Below are 19,290 nucleotides of genomic sequence, written 5' to 3' on the forward strand. Positions count from 1 at the left end.
GGTACAGGTCAAATCGGAATCCTAACATACCAAACAGAATGTTGGCAAGTGTTTCATGGTTTTGGTCTAGAGACCACCTCTACAGATGGTAGATGACGATGCTAAGTCGAGCATGAGATCCTTGATTTAGAAGGAGAATGGGATGACGTGATGAAGTGCATCAAGTAAGGCGAGTCTCCCACTACAAGCAAATGATCGCTGCTAATGTGTTTCGCCGTAGGAAATGCCACGAAGCAGTTCATTCCATGGGATGTGTGCGAATAGCTACCAATATCAGAATAGGCAAGTGAAGTCTCAACGGTTTCCAATGTATCGCAAATTCGAACACGTAAATATGTGATCATAGGCACTCGAACCGACAGAGAGCAGACTATGGAGGAAAAAGTCAGTAGTGTCGTGGAGAAGCTTCATTAAAGGATGTCTTTGTTTACAATGACTTTGACATCCAAGCTTAAATTGTGACACGAGTGCAAAAGAATAAAGCATCGTTCGACGTGAATTTGCACCTTGTTTATCTACGCGATCGCTCAGTATTAACACCTGGAGTCCATGCTAGAACAGCATCATGCCCCTGTATTGTTCGCCTCTCTCTATGAAAAACCCTGATCTTGTCTGAATCGAATCTGAGCAATCCATCCTTTTTTGCATTGGGTGACAAAAACCAAACACCCAAAAACAAGACTTGAACTGTGCAATCAGAGAGAGCTCTCAACGATGCACATCACGAGCAGGCTCTGCGCGTTAGGAACAATAGTTCACCTCTTTCTTTTGCAGGGCACATTCGCCACTGCTACGATTTCCAGCAGAGCATATGGAGTCTCTATAGCCACCACCAACTCTATCTTGTTTCACGGTGGACAGTCGCGTAAGAAAACAGCCAATTGCCTTGTGCATCAGGATCCTAACTAATCCTTCCTCTCACCTCCCTTGCTTCTTTATAAAGCATCTGGAGCTGCCAATACAATCACTGATGGAATAGGATTCCTAACTGGTGGTGCCTTCCAATTGACATACAACAATGCTGGAAACATTTATTACGACACTGTCCGTGAACATACTTGTAACTTTGATCCTTCTGCAAACGCTGCCTACTGTTTTGGTAGGTCATGACTGCGATGTATCCCCACTACAATGAAAACCAACCGTTCAACTTCATTTAAATTCTAAATAGGCGGAGCATTACCAGGATCTTCTAAATTTACCAGTCTTCGAACTCCTTATCTGTGGACACTGTCTTTTGCCACCACCAGCTGGACTGTATGTTGGTTATTTGAATGACTTCTAGTTCCAGCCCAATGTAATTGATATAGAATCCCCCTTTTCTAATCTTTCAATGTTTCTCCTAGTTCCAATCCATCTCATCCGTCAACTCGGCAAACATTGGGCGAGCTGGACATTCGTCATCCGCAATTGGTGATGGACGATTCTACATATTTGGTGGAAGAACTGGAGCTGGAACTCCTCTGGACACCAACCAATTAGCCATACTGAATCCTTACGACTCCACCATGACTGGTATTGTCCCTTCCGGTACTCAGCCCACCAATCGTTATGCACATTGTGGTGTCACTCGTAGCGATGGCAGTCTGGTTGTATTTGGAGGTACCACCGATGCTTCCAACTCGAACGCTGACATGAACGATGTTTGGTAAGATACCTGTTCTTGTCCATGGCTTGTGTTTGTATGTAGTTTCGGACTTTCGGCTCTAAAGTAAAGCAAACTTTATACTTTTGCAGGGTATATAATCCAGTTTCGAATACTTGGTCAAAAGCTCCCATTTACTCCCAATATCTCCCGCAAGCTCGCCACGGGTCTGCTTGTAACATTTCAAACAACTACATGTATGTTTGGGGTGGATATATTGGCTCCAACCCGACAAACGAGTTTTGGTACTTGGACATGACTGCAACAAATTGGGCATGGCATTCGCTACCATTGAGTGGTAACGTACCTCTTTCCACTGCTTATGCCACTGTCTCTTTGGTTGGACCTTATGTATGAATCGATTTCAGCATTGCTGATCCATTTTGGTACCGTAATCACATACTAATATGCTGCCTTGACTTAACTAGGCTCTTGTCTCTGGCGGCACCGCAAGCTTTAGCCCCAACTATGTCTACTATGACTTGGGAAATACTATCTTCATGGTCACTGCACCAACCACTTTATTGGCAGCTGACGGATCACCCTTGCCAGCCAACCCTGGAGCTCCTGGAACTGGTGATGCTAGCGGTGGTGGTACGTCCCAAAACATTCTTGTTTGTGTGAGGTTGAATTTTAACTGAAATTTGTTATGTGGAAGCAGGCAGTGGTAGTACTGGTGGTGGTAGTGGAAGTACCGGTAGTGGTAGTGGCACTGGTGGTGGTGGTGCTGGCGTCGGTGGTGCGCCATTGCCCTCCCCAACTACATCAGGAAGTGTTACTCCAGGAACCGGCACTCTTCCAACGAATGGGGTCGCGACTGTCGACGCTTCTGGAATCCCTGATAACAGGGTAGCAATTGTAGTAGGTAGTATCGTAGGAGCTCTGGTTGGTCTGTTACTCATTGGTCTTGTATGCTACGCCTGGGGCTACCAATCCGAAAGGGATGAAATCGAAGATGACGAAGAAACCTTCTTCCCTGCCGACACGTATAAAAACCCTGAAAAATTCAACAGCAACACTACTAGTTACTCAGCCATGGCTCCATCAGACCAACCTGGTTTATACAACGCTACACCTGCTAATCGAGCTGGTCAGCCAGGATCTATCATCACACCTACTGCTGGTGTCATCCAACTGCCAGTCGGTGATAAAGAAGCTGTCAGTATCGTAACACATTCATACGCTCCCATGATGGCCGATGAAATTGAATTGCAGGAAGGTGATGAAATCGTATTGACAACCATCTTTGACGATGGTTGGTCGATTGGTCTGAACAGAAGGACTGGTCAATCAGGAGCAGTAAGTTGATTTGATGTGGGATAGCGCGCGATACACTTGTGCATCCCATTTAGTCGAAAACACTATGCAACTACTTACTAATATATCATGCTGTACAAACTAGGTACCTCTTAAATACCTCGAGACAAACTACCAACAACAATCTTAATCTAAACCAATCGGACACACATTATGTATAACACCGGGACTTTATTACTTAAAAACTTGCGGGGGGTTGAAGAATATTATTTTTGGCATCATCATTCTACTGTTTTTTTTTCTGTTTCTAGCATTATTTGCGTCAAAATCAATAAAACCCTTTCAAATTCATATCAAACTTGGCGAGACAAGATCATGTCCAAAACGATCATTCCAGCCAATACGAGGGCTTTTTGCTGCCACATCATGCCTGCGGGGTTGAATAGCGTGCCACTCCAGTCAACGCGGTTGATGCACATTCTTGGTATTCTTTCGATTGTTCCAATCTGTTGCGTTGAAATCAACAATTTGAGAACAGGTTTGACAATACAAACTTTCCAAGCAAAGCTCACCTCATTTGAGGAAAAGTCTTTAATCCTCATGGCTCTAACGCCACCAAGGAAGGGCATGCTAAACATATACAGCACTCCATTTCGATCTTGAATGTAAAGTTCAAAAGAACAGAGAGGAATTGGAAAGACAATCCGCCCGATACGTTCATTTCCAGCAAGCGGTGAAAACACGTCAAGACTTTTTTCCAGAAAATTGAAGCATGGGCTGCCGAAGGATGTGGTGATTTTCAAAAATATCGTGTTTTCGTCTGGCTCCGTGACGTAGAGTTCCGATGGCAAAGGAAGACAGAAACTATTTGTAGCATTCTTGACTTTGAATATAGGCTGATCTCTCTGGCTGCTATCTGGTCACAGGAAGGAGAGCTTCAACTTTGCGTCGAATTTATCAAGAATGATGAGCCCTACCGAAAACCTCATAGAGATCACCATTATGGCACAGGCAATGGAAAAAAGGTATTAAATCGATTGAGGGAGTCTTGAGAAACTTCTAAATATTGATGAGTGTCAGTGCGGTGTTTCCGACGTCAGTTTCAAGCTGAAATCGAAAACCCCTTGCATTCAACGATGCACTATTGTTGCTTGCGACACCAGGAGCCAGTTGATTAGTTGGGTTGAAGACCAATGGTTGTGGTGGGGTCAAAATGACGTCTGGAGATACTTTCGAATCCATAGCTAAAAAGTTGGAATCTTGCTGATCGGGAGGTTTCTAATGCATCACTGACAGGATTTACGAGCAGCGATTTTCTCGATGAGCAGCTGTCTAGATGAAAACTCAAGCCCAATGTCCCGTGGACTCTACATCAAAGACAACGCCGTTGGATTAACATCACGATGACACAATTTTTCCTAATATCGATGGAGACGCCAATAGTTGACAAGATGGAGGGAGACCTAGTTGACAAAAGAACGAGTGACGGTGGTACGTACCGTGAATTTTTTTCGACTTGTGCAGTTTATTGAGATTATGGTCCCGCAAATATACTATTATTTAAACACTTAGACACTACTAAAGTTGCTAATTGCCCCTCATATGTTACTGGAATTACGTTTGCGGTCAGCCCCTCAACTTAGTTGTGACCAACCACCTCCCATCCAGTGAACCCCACAACCAGTGTGCCGCGAAATATTTTTGCCGCTTTTTTCGCGTCAGAGTGTGAGTGAGGCTCTAATTCTTTTATGGTGACAGTTTTAAGTAGAAAACGATGTGCGGTAGTTGCGGACATGGTTTAGTGGTGAGTGAAGTGGAGACGCCTTATTCAAGCACGAAGAGATTTCATGCTAACTCGCAGCGTAATTCCAGGTATAATTCTCGCTTAGGGTGCGAGAGGTCCCGAGTTCAATTCTCGGTGTCCGCCTTTTTTCTGACCAAGTGTGTTGCTGTTGGGACATCTGAACAGTGATGTTGGAGGAAGTTCTACGTCGGCAATTCCTACGCAACCTAAAATAGTGCAATTGGCCTCATTCATGTTTATATTACATCATATGAACGTGGACGAACTGTGCTCTTCAACAAGGTGGTGTGGAGTATCAAACAAGCAGACAACAAAGTCACCCTTAGAACACGAGACGGATGTGTTTACCAGTCCAACCATGTTATTATGGCCTCCCCTGTTTCTCAACACAACAAGATGAATTCACACCCGCTCTACCACCACTGTAAACGAGTTCGTTTTCAAAGACTTGCCAAAGTCGGCTTCATAATCAAACGGATTTGCATATACGACAAACCTTTTTGGAGAGAACTAGGCTTCAATGGCGAGATCTGCAGTATTGCTGGACCAGGTACGAAGTCAAATCCAAAAGTTGGATTCGAGTTGAAGTTTTCGATTTTAAATATATTATTTTTAGGTCACTGGGTGGCCGACACCAGTCCAAAGGATTTGTCTCGTGTCGTTTTGACTGTCTTCATTACGGAGTAAGTTGAAGGCCTTCACTTTACCTACAACTCTACTGTCTTGCACAGAGTGGAGGCGATCAACTGGTCAGAACTCATTCAAACACGCAGACATCTGAAAGAGCTGAAACAGCTTGCTCATCACTGTCCTGATGATCGTGCTCTAAAGTTAGTGAATGTCATCGAAAACGACTGGGCCGTAGAGGAATTTAATGGCGGTTATCCAGGTATGTATGTACGTGTCCTCTCCGTTTTCTCCTTTTTTTGGTAACGCATGGAATCTGGTTGGTTACAGTCTCGATATACACGCCTGGAGGGATGACTGAATCTCCCGATGAGCTTCGAAAGCCATGGCTTAATGAGCCAATAGTGTAGAAATGCAAATTATGAATACTTCTTCATCATCTGTGAATCATGAACAGTCTCCGTTACTACCTTCAGTCCCTTCTTCTGCTCAAGTCGCATCGACATCAAATGTCAATGTTGATGATGATGCACAGTCAAAGTCAGTAGCAACAACGCAAGGAGGAATAGTAGGAGCAGATAATGTACAAAGTTTTGCTGGTACGGAGTCAGCTGTAAAATGGACTGGGTACGTGGAGGGTGCTTTTGAAGGCGGTGAGCGTAGTGCCGAAGAGGCTCAGAATACAGTAGCACTCCTGAAAGCCGTTTTGTAAATTGACATAGTCTAAAGTTATACTTGGAATAAAGATGGTTCAATGCGACAACTCAAAAAGGTCTAGATAAATTTATATCTCTATTGAAAATAAGTTTTACTTTTTACTCTTACTGTTTTGACTTTCGACCACCTCTTGAGGAATACCACACTCGAATAGAAAAGTCAGCCGAACACGAAGCTAATATGGCCTCGAAAGGATGGAAGCTGACAGCATATACACGATCTGTATGGCCCTCCAACCTCTGTATTTGCTCGGCCGATGATTCTGTCGTTTGGCAATGTTAGCTCAATGGGACAAACAAAACACCTTCATGAGGGTATTGAAAACAACGAGCGTCTCTTACCTGTTATACTATAGACAAATATATAGGGATCAGCACTTCCTGTAGCTAGGAGTGTCTCTTTTTCCCTAAGTTTTGAGACGTGGCATTTAGCACTCGAACGCCCACCAAAAAAAATCAACTTACGGAACTTCTAGATCCGCAGATTCCGTAGCGTTATACACCATCTCGTCATGGCTTCCAACTCTCCAATCGTAAGGATGGTGTCTATGTGAGTTCCCAACGAAGAAGGATGACTTTATGGGCCAATTCTTATTCTTGTATCCTTTCAGACTATGAGCCACTTGCGGTTGTGAGTTTGGAGCATCATAACCACGGTCGTATACTCGAAGCACATTGTCGTAACTATTGGTAGCAATGTAACGTGGTTCTTGCCGGCTGTCATCTTCTTCTCCTGCAGTAGATGATACAGGACACCAAGAAACATGAGATATGGGTTTTTTTGACGGTTCATTTACGATGGTGTCTATACATTTTCCTAGCAAAACAAAAGTTGAGTTTGGCAAAAAATAAAATCAAACCTCGATTCTAAAAGTCGAGATACCTGTCCTAATGTCCCAAGTCTTTAGGCATCCTAAAGAGTCTGCTGATATGACGTAAAGGCCATTGCGATATACGTATAATGAATTGATCATCGCATCGTTTCGTATGACGAAGGCTTGTTCAGCTTTCCGCCTATCAACCATATTCAAGACATTTCTCGATGTGCCATTAAAGAAAATGTTCTTATCTATGTAAGAAACATGCAGTGTTAAATAAATCATTATCTAATGTTTTTCACAAGATGACACTTTACCTTGAGGGTTAAACATGACACACTGAACAAAACCTTCACTATCAAACGATTCGACGAATTTCCCATTTTCCACATCCCATGTTTTACACGTCTGATCATAACCTCCCGAAACTAGGTCTGTAGAGTCTGGAGACCATGACACATCAGACACGTTCAGAGTATGTCGTTTTAGGGAGTGCAATTCCTTTTGCTGACCGTCCCATATTCGAACGGTCTTGTCAAATGATCCAGAAGCGATAAATCTTCCACATGGAGAATACTGTACAGCATAAACAGCACCAGTGTGGCCCTACAGAGATTTGGCAGAGCTGGTTGGTTTTCACAGAGCTGGCAGAGTTGCATTTCTGCAACAAGAATGAATCAAGAAACACACTTTGAGTTCATTCTTGATATGGAAGTGCCTTCCGTCCTTGTTCTTGTCACGAACAGAGCCTTTGGTTGCAGGAAATTGTTGGTGTCGGTGAGTTCTGAGGTAAATCTCACAAACTATACTAGGAATAAAGCGATAGATCACGTACTGCTGTTGTAGACTTCAGTTGTAGCTTCTTCGCCTTCCAGGAGTGAATCAATCCCAGGCTCGTTCGCGTCCAAAATGTCGAGAGTGAATGGTTGAGCTTTGTGAGCCAGTGAGTTGTATCGTGTCGATAGTTCGTAGAGTGATTTCTTCAGGGCAGCATTTTCCTTTTCCAATACTCCAACTTTGGTCTTCAATGCCTTGGCCTCCTTGTACAGCTAGGTTTTGGACGAGAAAATCAGCAAAGGTTTAAAGTCAAAAAAGCTTCCATATTACCTTGTCTATTTGAGTAGCATCGCTCCCACTGGAAACGGCACTTGTGAGATTGCTCGCATTCGAGGTGATGACATGCTTCTTGTTATTGCTCTCCATTCCTTAAAGTCGGAGACAGACTTACAATTTTAGGAATTGTTGATTCACAGCTCATATAGCACCATTAAACACGCGATCTAGAAAATAATGTGCAATCTCTCTTTTGCTTTCCGGGTAACTTTTCATACAACAAGGAATTCTTATATAGTTTTTATCGTACAGTTTCAACATCTTAAGCCTCCTCTTCCGACTCCCTTCACAGTCTTAATCCCAATCCTTCTTGATATCAAACGACTAGTAAATGTAGCTTGTGAGCAAACGTGTGCACTGTTCAAAGGGGGAATCGAAGTTACAAACTCACCCAATCCCATTCCATGTGAGTAAAGTTATCATCGTCAACGAATTTACTCTAATATCAAAACGCCGGATTAGATGCGTTTGGCAAAATTTGTTAGAGTAGAATGTATTTTACCTTAACCGAGTAGTGAGCGCGTGCCATCATTCCCGCTGGAGCTTCTTCCCACAAGAACTTGATTCAAACAAAGGGATTAGCAACTCGACGAAACGTCTACTCATTAATGTATATCGCGATTACCTTCTTCTCATATGGTTCTAAAATGGTTAACGGGAAAAGTTAGTTAAACAGTCTCATGTTTGTCAACTCTATATAGGAACCAAATCTACCAGGAGCAGGTCCGTATGATCCCAACATTTCTTCCGCCTTGTCTACTCTAACACCCATGCGCTTGACTGAGTGAAGATACTTTAGTCCAGAAATCACCTCATGTTGGACTCTGACGAGGATGAGGTTGTAAACAGATTGAATTATTTTTAATCAAGGGAACTTCATTGGCTCACTTGAATTTGATTTTCAATCGATATTCACAACCCTCTTTGATGGTAAGCGGCTTTTCCTTTAGTGCAGCCAACTTCTCTATATTGCGAGGTTAAGAGGAGGGTGCATGAGGACGACGAGTGAAGAACGAGAGAACGAAAGGGAGGGAGGAAGAGGGAATGACTAGGGTTAACACGACTAACCAGGAGTGGAGATATCCACGACGACATCAGTCCGATCCTTGACTTCCTATACTCGCGAGTTCAACAGGATAAGCACTCGAGTAATCAACGACCATTGTGACTAATAAGACTGACCAAAGTGAGTGAGAAGACAATGACTTTGCGAGGGTCCTTGGCCGTGTCTGCGTCTAAGGAATGGGTAGGAGCAGGGTGTTATTTGTTGGGATGAGACACCAAAGCATACGAAGAGGATATGGCACGAGGAGGCGAGCGCTTGGGTACCTTCAGATGCGCCGGCTTTGATGCCCAACGATTCTTTCCACTTCTTCAAAGATTCTAAGAAACGGAATGGAATTAGAATTAATGTTGTATTTCAACGGCGAGATCAGAGGGAAGTGAAGAAGAAATAGACATACCATCTTGCTCGTCCAACTTTTGCAACTCTTCTAACGTCTTTTTCTCGCCCACCTTATAACCAGCTGTGGTAGACACAGTTAAATCATCGTCGTCCGCGGTTGAAGACACTGTTGAGGTGAGTGTTAGTAGAGTAAAAAGAGAGCGGAAGACTCGACGGAATGACTTACTGGCAATGACAATTATTCGTTGTTGGTAGTTGAGGGGTGAATGTGTGAGAAGCCACAAAGAAGGAATCTGGAAACACGATAACAATGGACGTGATGTGTGGCCTAGAGTTGGGCCAACTCGATAAGACGAACTAGCCCAATAAATGCAGTGACGCTGTTCTAGATTTTATTCCGGATGTTCCGGTGCCTTTGACGCGTCCAAAGCAAAAATGGAGCAAACTCAGCTGATGTCTTTGTTGATAGTAGAATACTGTATATATTCAATAATTGCATCTTAAATATCTACACATATGCATACGAGAACAAGCATCTCTTGTTTTTCGCCACACAATTCGCACGTTGGCCCAAGAGTCGAGTCATCCAAAACCTCACAATCTTTCAAGTTTTCGAAAAAACACGATTCCTTCATAGAAACCATGGCTGACGAACTGGCTCACGACGTAGAGGACGTGACATTAGAGGATGACGATGAAGCCACTCCTGGCGGTGGAAACAAGGAGTGTATGTAATGTCCTGTCCTGTTTTCTTCTTCGCGTTTAAAACAAGCATCCACCAATACACTCTAATCCATGTATCTTTACTAGTGCCAACATTATACGTTGATGAAACTCAAGGCTCTGATTCCGATGGAAGAGGCACTGCCAAACTCCCTTACAAATCCGTCCTCACTGCTCTCGAATCCATCCAAGGTGGAAAATGTTATGTCTTTGTCAGGAAACGTGTCGATGCAGACTATGCTGAGATCAGCGGCGCTGCACTGAAAAAGGCCAGAAAGACTTATGAAGGCAACCTGAAGAAGGCTGAAAAGGCTGCTGAAAAGGTACTCTACTCCGCAAAAAAAGGCAACAGACCAAGCACCGCACTCATTCATCATCTTATTGCTAACCTGCAAATTTGTTCACCTCTGCTAGGCACGTATGGAAGAAGCTGAAGGAGCTCAGCGTGCTGCTGAAGAAGCTGCACGTATTGAAGCTGCAAAATCTATCGTCCTATCACAAGATACCTCGCTGCCAACTGCCACAAAGGTAACCATTTACATGATACATCATAATATCATCAGCTGCAAGTGCCATTGCCGGCACTCGCGCCCCATCTTATTCACTACACCCTTTTGACAATGGAGGAGTGTAGGGGAAAGGGTGGGGAAATTCAAATTCGTATTTCTATCTGTTGGTTGGCTGTACTTTTCCGGTGCTCAATCGACGAAAAATCATGCGAAACATGTCCTGTTTAAATATTCCCTGTTGTCGTGTAGCTGCCAATCCTCAAACTCTCATAGGATTCTTACTGACAATCTATCTTCAATTTAATCTTCACCACAAAGATCAAGATCAAAGAAACAGTAAACCATCGTGGTGGTCGTGTCTGTGTTTCTGGATGGGTTCATCGCCATCGTGTTCAATCCAAGGACTTGGCATTTGTCGTCATTCGAGATGGTACTGGATATCTTCAATGTGTCTTGTCTGGCCGCTTGGTAAGACTGTGGTCTCAACCAATGAGTTGATGCGCCGTATTTGGTCCCTGGTTGCAAACTCGAGGCAAAACAGATTAGCTCACCTTACCTCGTTATGACAGAACCATACTTTTGATGCTTTGACACTGACAATGGAATCTACCATAACGGTGTATGGTACTATCAAAGAGCTACCTGAAGGAAAGAAGGTACAGCGGTTTACACAGCCCGTGTAGCTTCAAACTCCAAGGTCGCTTATACTCCATTACGTTAGGCCCCAGGAAATCACGAGCTAGTGACTGACTATTGGGTCATGGTTGGAAAGGCTCCTGGTGGAGATGATGCCATTGCAAACAAAGTTGGACCAGTAAGTTGGAAACACGTTATGCTATACTTGCTCCAATATAATTGCTAATTTTCACTCCAAAAAATTCAAAATAGAAAGCATCCCCTGATCTGCTTTATGACCAAAGGCATCTAGTGATTCGAGGTGAAGACACCTCCACCATCTTGAAAATGAGGGCAGCCGTCCTGAGGGCTTTTCGAGATTTCTTTGACTCTCGAGAAATGACTGAAGTCACACCACCTCTAATGGTACAGACTCAAGTCGAAGGTGGTTCTACTCTTTTTGAATTCAAGTACTATGGTGAATCTGTATGTCCTGAGTTTGCCTTGTTCTTTGACTTCTTGGTCGCCCTCCACTACAGCCAGTTATTCAATCAACATTTATTCATTATAGGCATACTTGACGCAATCATCCCAGTTATATTTAGAGACATGTCTTGCATCGCTGGGTGATGTATACTGTCTAGCAGAATCCTTCCGGGCCGAAAAGTCACACACTCGTCGTCATCTCTCTGAATACACTCATTGTGAAGCTGAATTGGCATTTATAACATTTGATGATTTGTTGAACGCCATTGAGGATATGGTGGTTGGTGTAATTGATCGAATCATGGCTTCTCCAACTCATAAGAAGTTGTTGGAATCACTCAACCCCGGCTTCCAACCACCCAAGAAGCCCTTCCGAAGGATGCAATATTCTGAAGCTATTCAGTGGCTGCGAGATCATAATGTGACTAAAGATAATGGTGACTTTTACGAATTTGGGGAAGATATACCCGAAGCTCCTGAACGACGTATGACGGATACTATCGGAGAGCCTATAATGCTCTGCAGGTTCCCCGCTGAAATCAAAAGCTTTTATATGAAGCGAGATCCTTTAGATCGTCGTTTGACTGAGAGTGTTGATTTGCTAATGCCTGGTGTTGGTGAAATTATCGGAGGCTCCATGAGGATTTCCGATTTGGTAAATGCCTTGCTGTTCTTCGCTTTGTTAGAGCTTCTATAATTTCGCACACTTCTCCCAGTTTTTGCCATTGTCTACGTGTTTTGCAAATCCGATTGAACTAGTAACATTTGTTTACGCACTCACAGGACGAATTACAAGCCGCATTCAAGCGAGAAGGTATTGATCCTGCTCCATACTACTGGTTTTCGGATCAGCGCAAATATGGCACTTGTGAACACGGTGGATTTGGACTGGGTCTGGAGCGTTACCTAGCTTGGTTGTTGAACCGTTATACAGTGAGAGAGGTATGATACACGTTTCGTAAAGTTGTGTGGTGACAAACTATCTAGGTCCGGAATCTGTACAATGGAACGTTGCTAATACTCGAATGCTTGTAGGTTTGCTTGTACCCACGGTTTGTCGGCAGATGTAAGCCATAAGTAGCTCACGAAAGTATGATAAAATGTATATCTATAGAATAAAACTTTTATATTACTCGTATGTGTTGCGGGTGCTGTTGAAAGTGTACGACGTCTCGAATTTTACTCAAATCTGCGAGAACTTCACAAGTTGGCTAGGAAGGCCGCAATCGGTTTGGTAGCAAAGATGGAGGATGCATCGAAGAGGGTATGCTTCTTTCTCTTGAATCCTCTTTGTAAACAACTGGTTCTTCAAGGCAACATTTTGCGACATCGATTCAAGAACACGAAATGTGTGCTGATTCTGATACAGCAACGGCACGAAGAGTTTGGAATAAGCTTCCAAGTTTATGAATTGGAAGGGAGAGCTCTACATCAGCTCAGAAACAGCTGTAGGGAACTGGTGCTCACCAACATCAAAATTTCAATAGAAGTACGCAAAGCCGAACAGAATTAGTATTGCTTGTGATGGTTGTCGACGAAGAAAATGTAAATGAATTCACAGCATCTTTGCGCGGTCTCCCGTATCTTTGTCCGTGTACGACACATGTTGTGTAAAACCTGGTTCTCACATCCCTTTGCCCTTTTGTCACGTATCTAGATCGATGTGATGGAAAAGATCCTTGCTCTGGATGCTCAAAGGGCGGCCTGGAATGTGTATACACTCCACGTCCCGGTCAACGTCGAGGCAATGCTGCCGAAGTAGAAAAGGATCAACTTCAACAACAGCCAAGCTCGTCTCAAGCGCCAGCTGAAACGCAACATGCTCCAAAAGCCGCAAATCAAAGGACAAGATGTAGGTGCCCTTGAAAACTTGAATGTCATTAACTGTGTCTTGACATATGTATCCTCCAAAACAGATATTGGAGAGCTCAAGGCAAAGCTAGCACAATTACAATCTGTGGTGCGTGTATTTGCCTTATGGTAGCTTGGTCGCTAGTAACATCAACAACTATATTTAGGCTGACACGATGAATGTCGTACTCCCTACAAAACGAACTATTATAGACATGTTTCCTCCATCAGCACCAACTCCCGCATATCCTAGTCCAACCACTAAAGACGAGGATCACGTCATGTCATATAATCTTCCACCATCTGCTATACAGACCGACACTCCCATCAATAATATATCACCTCGTCTTGAGAAGCTTCGAGCTGCCGAATATGCTGCAGGGCTTCAACTAGTAGGGCCACGTCGTGTTTCTCCAGATGCTCCTGAAGGTTTGTTCGCGGCTTGCAAAATGCAAACTAGTGGTATTCGTCGATACAAGGCTGACTTGGCATTTTGTCACCCAGGTCAACCAAGTCCCGATAATGTGTATGAAGGCATTCCACAGGAGGCTCTTGATGAGCTCATCGAATTCTTTTTCGCATGTGTGTATCATATCGAACCCATGAATTTTCTACACCCGGCCATCTTTCTGCGAAACCTGAAATATCGTCAGGACTGCCCGTTGCTACTCAATAGTATGTATTGTGTATCTGCACGGTACGTATGTCAATAGCTGTTCAAAACATGTTGCTAAGGTAGATTCGACCAACTCATTACAAAACTCTCAACACGCTTTTTTTAGATTTAGTCAACATCCAGCGATTCTACAGAGGTCAAACGAGCTACTGAGTCAATGTGAGCAATCTGACGAACTGCTTCAAAAGAACCCTGCTGTAAGATTGAAACAGGACGCTCGATATGTTGCCGGGGAAGAATTTTATATGCGGGCAAGACGTACTGTTATGTTGGCGGTTGAGGATGCAAGAAGTGTTACAGCCTGTCAGGCACTGATAATTCTAGGCTTCTACTCTTTCTCTACTGGTAGAGAATCCACTGCTAGACAAGTAAGTAAGGCGTGACTGTATCTGAAGTGTTGGATCAACACTTGGCGCCTGCCGTGCCTCATAAATTATACTCTAGTATCTTTCCATGGCATGCTTGATGGCAATCACACTTCGATTGGACGAATCTCCCCCAGAATATGTAGACATCATCAAAGGCGGACAATGGTCTAGAGAAATACTCACATGGGTTGAAAAGGAGGCCCGATTAAGAACATATTGGGCTGCTTATCTGATGGACAAGCTATCGAGTATCGCTCTCAACCAACCTGCAACACTCCGTGAAGCTCCGGAGCTGCAGTTACCTGCTCCAGAGCGTGCATGGCAAGCCGTCAGAGCACATAGTGGAGAACCAACAGGAACTGTTGCCAGTATTGAAGTCAATATAAATCCTACTACAATGAGACGAATACATGATGATCCAGCTAGAGCCATCATAACATTATTAAACATATTTGCAAGAATCTGGGATGTATCAGGAGTCTACAAATGTGAACGGATGCTTACCACCTTGATTACCAAGCCCACATCAGAGATGCCTGTCTTCAGTAGTGGTGGCGCAGTAATGAATAACGGAAATAATGATATTGGAAACGCTGCATTCAGTCGTAGCATAGAAATCCTCGAACAGAATGGCTGGAGTCAACTAGAAACAGAGAACTACATGAGTGCTCGGCCTGGTCTCATGCAGGAGCTAGCACTCTGGTGGGAAGACTTGCCAGATCATTATCGAAATGTGCCTGTATCAGTAGTACCTCACTTGGGGTTTGTGCCAGATTTGTGGTCCACAAATCCTGCCTGCTGGTGAGTGTTGCTCATCATGAGTAGTTTTCAATTGATGCTTGATCGTTGACACGTATTTGCACGCTTTCAGGTATCTATGGAATCTCCATATCCTCTATAACCTGTCGAATCTGGTACTACACCGTCCGCTTGCCATCGCTGCAGTTATGCGGGGCACAAGTGATGAGTGTGTCGATGCTTGCATAGGTAGTGTCAGGAACACCTCAGCAGTCATGCAACGCATAAATGGTCTCAACGCATATCCAAACCTATTACCGTTTGTTGCTATTGGTATATATAACAGTGGAAGCTTCCTAGCCACGATGAAAAAATTACAGGCGTGGCCTACGCTTCTGAAAGAAGAGGTATGCTCGCTGGAAAATCTCCATGCCGATGCTTTGGAGGCAATCGCGGACTGGTGGTATCCTGTGAACGAGGTTTCCGAAAAGATGAAGGCACTCCTCAGTGCAGGATTGGCATCCTGATAGTCAATATATAAACGGAATCGTGTTTGTTCATAGCTGTCACCTTCTACAGTTTTAAATAGAATCTAATTGAGCCTACTTGCAAATAGAATATTTGGTTTTACTTTTAATGAAATATCAAACTTGAACAAAACTATGTAGTGGATTTGCCTTCCAAAGTGTAGATCTGGCACTTAGCTCTATGATCAATGGCATCCACCAATGCTGCTTCAAGCTTTCCATCTCGAGGTCTCCCATTTCTCAAGGCCACCAGATGTGCTGCAATACGCAGATTGCTTTTACATACATCCAGGCATGAAGACCTCCAAATGAAAGCATGTATATTGTTTTGATATTCAGGCCGGCCGACCATCTAATCAACAAATAACCTGTGGAGGGATATATCGACTATACCTGTACTCAATCCATCCGAGTTGCTTATAATGGTAACCTCACCTCCATCTGGAAACTTGTCGTCCAAGTATAGCTCTAATAATTTACTGCCATGATCGTCATCTAGTTGCAGATCTTCTTCAGTACCATATCTAGTGAGGATTCGAGTTCTGGTGGTGGTAACACCGTTACTGTTCCGTGGAATTTGTAGATATAAACAGTCAAAAGCTGACGCCATGTGCCCATGCCTAGCATTTCATCATAACCTAGATAGAGATCGGACTTCTGATCCTTGGATTTAAGAGGAATGAGTGTAATCGATGATTCTGGATAATATCTTTCTGCTCCTACACCGAATACTATACCCTGCCCTTCAGGCACCAGGGTCTCGAATTTACGAGTGGTGAGCTTAATATCCATTCTCACACTCTGACAATCTACCTGGACGTAGATGCATATGGGCAGCTTGTCCCAAATCATTAAATCAAAGATGCGACCATCATTGACATCTGGGGAATAGTCGAGTGAACTAGGGGTAATATAAGATTTGCAGCAGTTTCAGATCCATCACCGTCCACGTCCATTATATAAGCATCATCAATAAGATGAGGTGATGAGACGATCAGTGCTACTAATCTATCTGTAGTCGTCTTCGTGGCTTCAGACACTGCGTGTATCAGTTCTCTTGGTCTAGTATCCCCATCACCCAACACTTTGAGTTCTTCCACTTTCGATTCAGCATCAAACCCTTGTTCTAATCTGTAAGCGTTGCATTACAAGTTGCAGAGACCTGATGCATCGTTGGTACCATTGTTCCAACATTATTGATGGTTGTGGTAATTCTCCTTTAGCTAGTTTCGGCGAGACAGTTGCTAGAGATTGTTTTATTAGCTTGTAGATATTACCAACTTTCAATGATTCGAGATTCAAGGAGGGACAAAGGAGATAGAGTTTAGTGGCGACGCAATTTGGCAAGAGTCTAGCAAGAGTCTAGCAATTTGAACGTTGTATCTAGACGAGCTTTTCGTCTAGATACAACGTGGATCCCACAGGGCGAATTATAGCCAGCTACTAGGTTTGTTACGCCCTCTGTCGAGCAGACTTTGACCTATTCAACAAAAAAAAGGTGAACTTCAACTCGATATTTTTGCCGTCGAGTTCTACAACCTAACATACCAGAGGAAGTCTCAGAAATTCTGTTCCGAATCCACTCTGATTTAAGTTTCCACTCACTTCAAACTGGACGACCCTATCCACTATTGGGGCTAGGATCGTAATACCTTTCATATGAAAATTAGAATGTTTTGACGGTTCTTCTATAGCTATTGAAAAGCACGAACCAGTACCATATCTTTCATTCAGATCTCTAGAGATGACACTTGCTGCTCGTAAACACGATGAATCGCCTCCCTCGCCGGAGGTAAATTCCATCACGACAGAAACAGGCTACCAGTTTATTGAATTTACCTTATTCCCAAAGCCACAGCGGTTACAACTGCTGGCACCTTCCACAAATGATTGGCAATTCTGACAGAAGCCCTGATTAGCAGTATGAATTTGTTCCTTGTATGCCTCCGTCACTGATGCTTTTGAACAGTAAGTACAAGGAAATCTGTGTAGTATTCCTTGTTCTAAATGAATTCAGACAAGATTTGCACAGTTCTGACCAAAATCTGAATACATATCTTTGACTGTGAATGATGGGTCTCCCTCCAGATTGCTTGTTTTGCTTGTAGAGTGACCATGGAAGTACATTCTTACTTAAATCCTGTACAAAAGAGTGACTGCGACCGAAGGCCAGCTATGAGACCATGTGTTCCTTGGGGTTCTTACCTTTCTTTTCCAATACTCCTGCCAATAGTTTGATTTTGACGTTTGCGTCCTTTGCAACAGGACACAAAACGAGACTGAAACATCAAACTTGAGATACTCAATTGCCTATTGAATGATCATTCTAAATGTTACATCAAGTACCTCTCCTCGTTAAAGGTCATGCCATGTTTGATAGACTTTTGCAGACTTTGATTGAAATATTTACGTCAAGACAAATAAGGTAAATCTAGGTTGTCGCTCATCACTGCTGATAATCCGGTTCTCCAGCGTGTTTACCAATGAATGCAACCATCCATAACAATCGCACCATGTGCAAGATCAACATGTTCCACAATCACCGCGTTAAACACCACATCCTTGTATCAAGTCACCACAAAATGTGTCTCGAAGGTTCCCACTCGTCCATGACCAGAGACCTGAGACCTGGAAACTGATTCATGAAAAATGGGTTCAAAAGGTCAATTCATGAGCGCCATGCCAATTGCAGCATTGATTGCACACGTAAACGGTTAGACTTGTTCACCCTTCACCTCACAAGATATGCACCCTTACATGAGAATGTAGTAGGCGAAGCTAAGAGAGATCCTCGAAGCTAAGAGAGATCCTGAAACTTCGAATTTGGTTCAAGTGCTGTAAATCGCTTTAATAAACAATGTAATGTGGAAAAAAAGAGGGGCCGCAACGAGAATTGAACTCGTGACCTCTCGCACCCGAAGCGAGAATCATACGACCTAACAAGGAAACTATAGTTTAATATGTGCGTGGGGCGCTGAGTAGACTCTGATTTAACTCACTAGACCATGCGGCGCAGCAAATCTGCCATAAAAAAAGTATTTCTACATTCCATAGTTAGAGGAGTCGTGAGGTCACTGGGTCGCGAGAAAAGTCGGGCTCACCTGGATGGGAGGTGATGGGTCACAACTAGGTTGAGGCGCTGACGCAAACGTAATTCCAGTAACATACGGGGAGTAATTAGCAACTTGAGTGGGTTTTAAGTGTTGTAATAATCGTAAATTTGCGGGACTATAATCCCAATAGAATACATGAGCCAAAAAATCGAGGACGGGAGTAAATTTGTGGGACTATAATCCCAATAGAATACATGACCAAAAAAAAAAGGTCGGGGACGGGAGTAATGCATATATATGATGACTGTTTTTTGTGACTAAGCTCCTTACTTAACGCGATCTGCGGCGTCCTAATCACA

General features: G+C 43.5%; 3 protein-coding genes across 3 annotated transcripts; 1 reads left to right on the forward strand and 2 right to left on the reverse strand.

The window, feature by feature from the left end:
- Positions 1–6,154: 6,154 nt before the first annotated feature.
- On the reverse strand, positions 6,155–8,070 carry SmJEL517_g04171 (uncharacterized protein; the record flags this gene model as incomplete). The annotated part of the gene is made up of 8 exons (XM_031170099.1): positions 6,155–6,312; positions 6,392–6,456; positions 6,515–6,866; positions 6,933–7,118; positions 7,185–7,473; positions 7,558–7,616; positions 7,703–7,916; positions 7,975–8,070. The coding sequence occupies 8 exons, from the start codon at positions 8,068–8,070 to the stop codon at positions 6,155–6,157; spliced, it is 1,419 nt and encodes a 472-aa protein (XP_031023929.1).
- Positions 8,071–8,274: 204 nt separating this feature from the next.
- SmJEL517_g04172 (uncharacterized protein) lies at positions 8,275–9,921 on the reverse strand (the record flags this gene model as incomplete). Its single annotated transcript, XM_031170100.1, has 12 exons — positions 8,275–8,304; positions 8,372–8,419; positions 8,483–8,539; positions 8,606–8,622; positions 8,695–8,804; positions 8,869–8,944; positions 9,049–9,094; positions 9,163–9,215; positions 9,310–9,363; positions 9,444–9,551; positions 9,612–9,678; positions 9,910–9,921. The coding sequence occupies 12 exons, from the start codon at positions 9,919–9,921 to the stop codon at positions 8,275–8,277; spliced, it is 678 nt and encodes a 225-aa protein (XP_031023928.1).
- A 106-nt stretch (positions 9,922–10,027) lies between these two features.
- On the forward strand, positions 10,028–15,878 carry SmJEL517_g04173 (asparagine---tRNA ligase; the record flags this gene model as incomplete). The annotated part of the gene is made up of 17 exons (XM_031170101.1): positions 10,028–10,112; positions 10,196–10,431; positions 10,523–10,636; positions 10,936–11,085; positions 11,187–11,273; positions 11,339–11,431; positions 11,506–11,718; positions 11,804–12,373; positions 12,502–12,660; positions 12,754–12,784; positions 13,376–13,570; positions 13,635–13,678; positions 13,737–13,998; positions 14,074–14,266; positions 14,352–14,613; positions 14,690–15,414; positions 15,485–15,878. 17 exons carry the CDS (start codon positions 10,028–10,030, stop codon positions 15,876–15,878), a joined length of 3,813 nt encoding a protein of 1,270 aa, XP_031023927.1.
- Between the last annotated feature and the right edge of the window lie 3,412 nt (positions 15,879–19,290).

Source organism: Synchytrium microbalum, assembly GCF_006535985.1.
Source record: "Synchytrium microbalum strain JEL517 chromosome Unknown SmJEL517_scf0026, whole genome shotgun sequence".
NCBI classification, from domain to species: Eukaryota; Fungi; Chytridiomycota; class Chytridiomycetes; order Synchytriales; family Synchytriaceae; genus Synchytrium; species Synchytrium microbalum.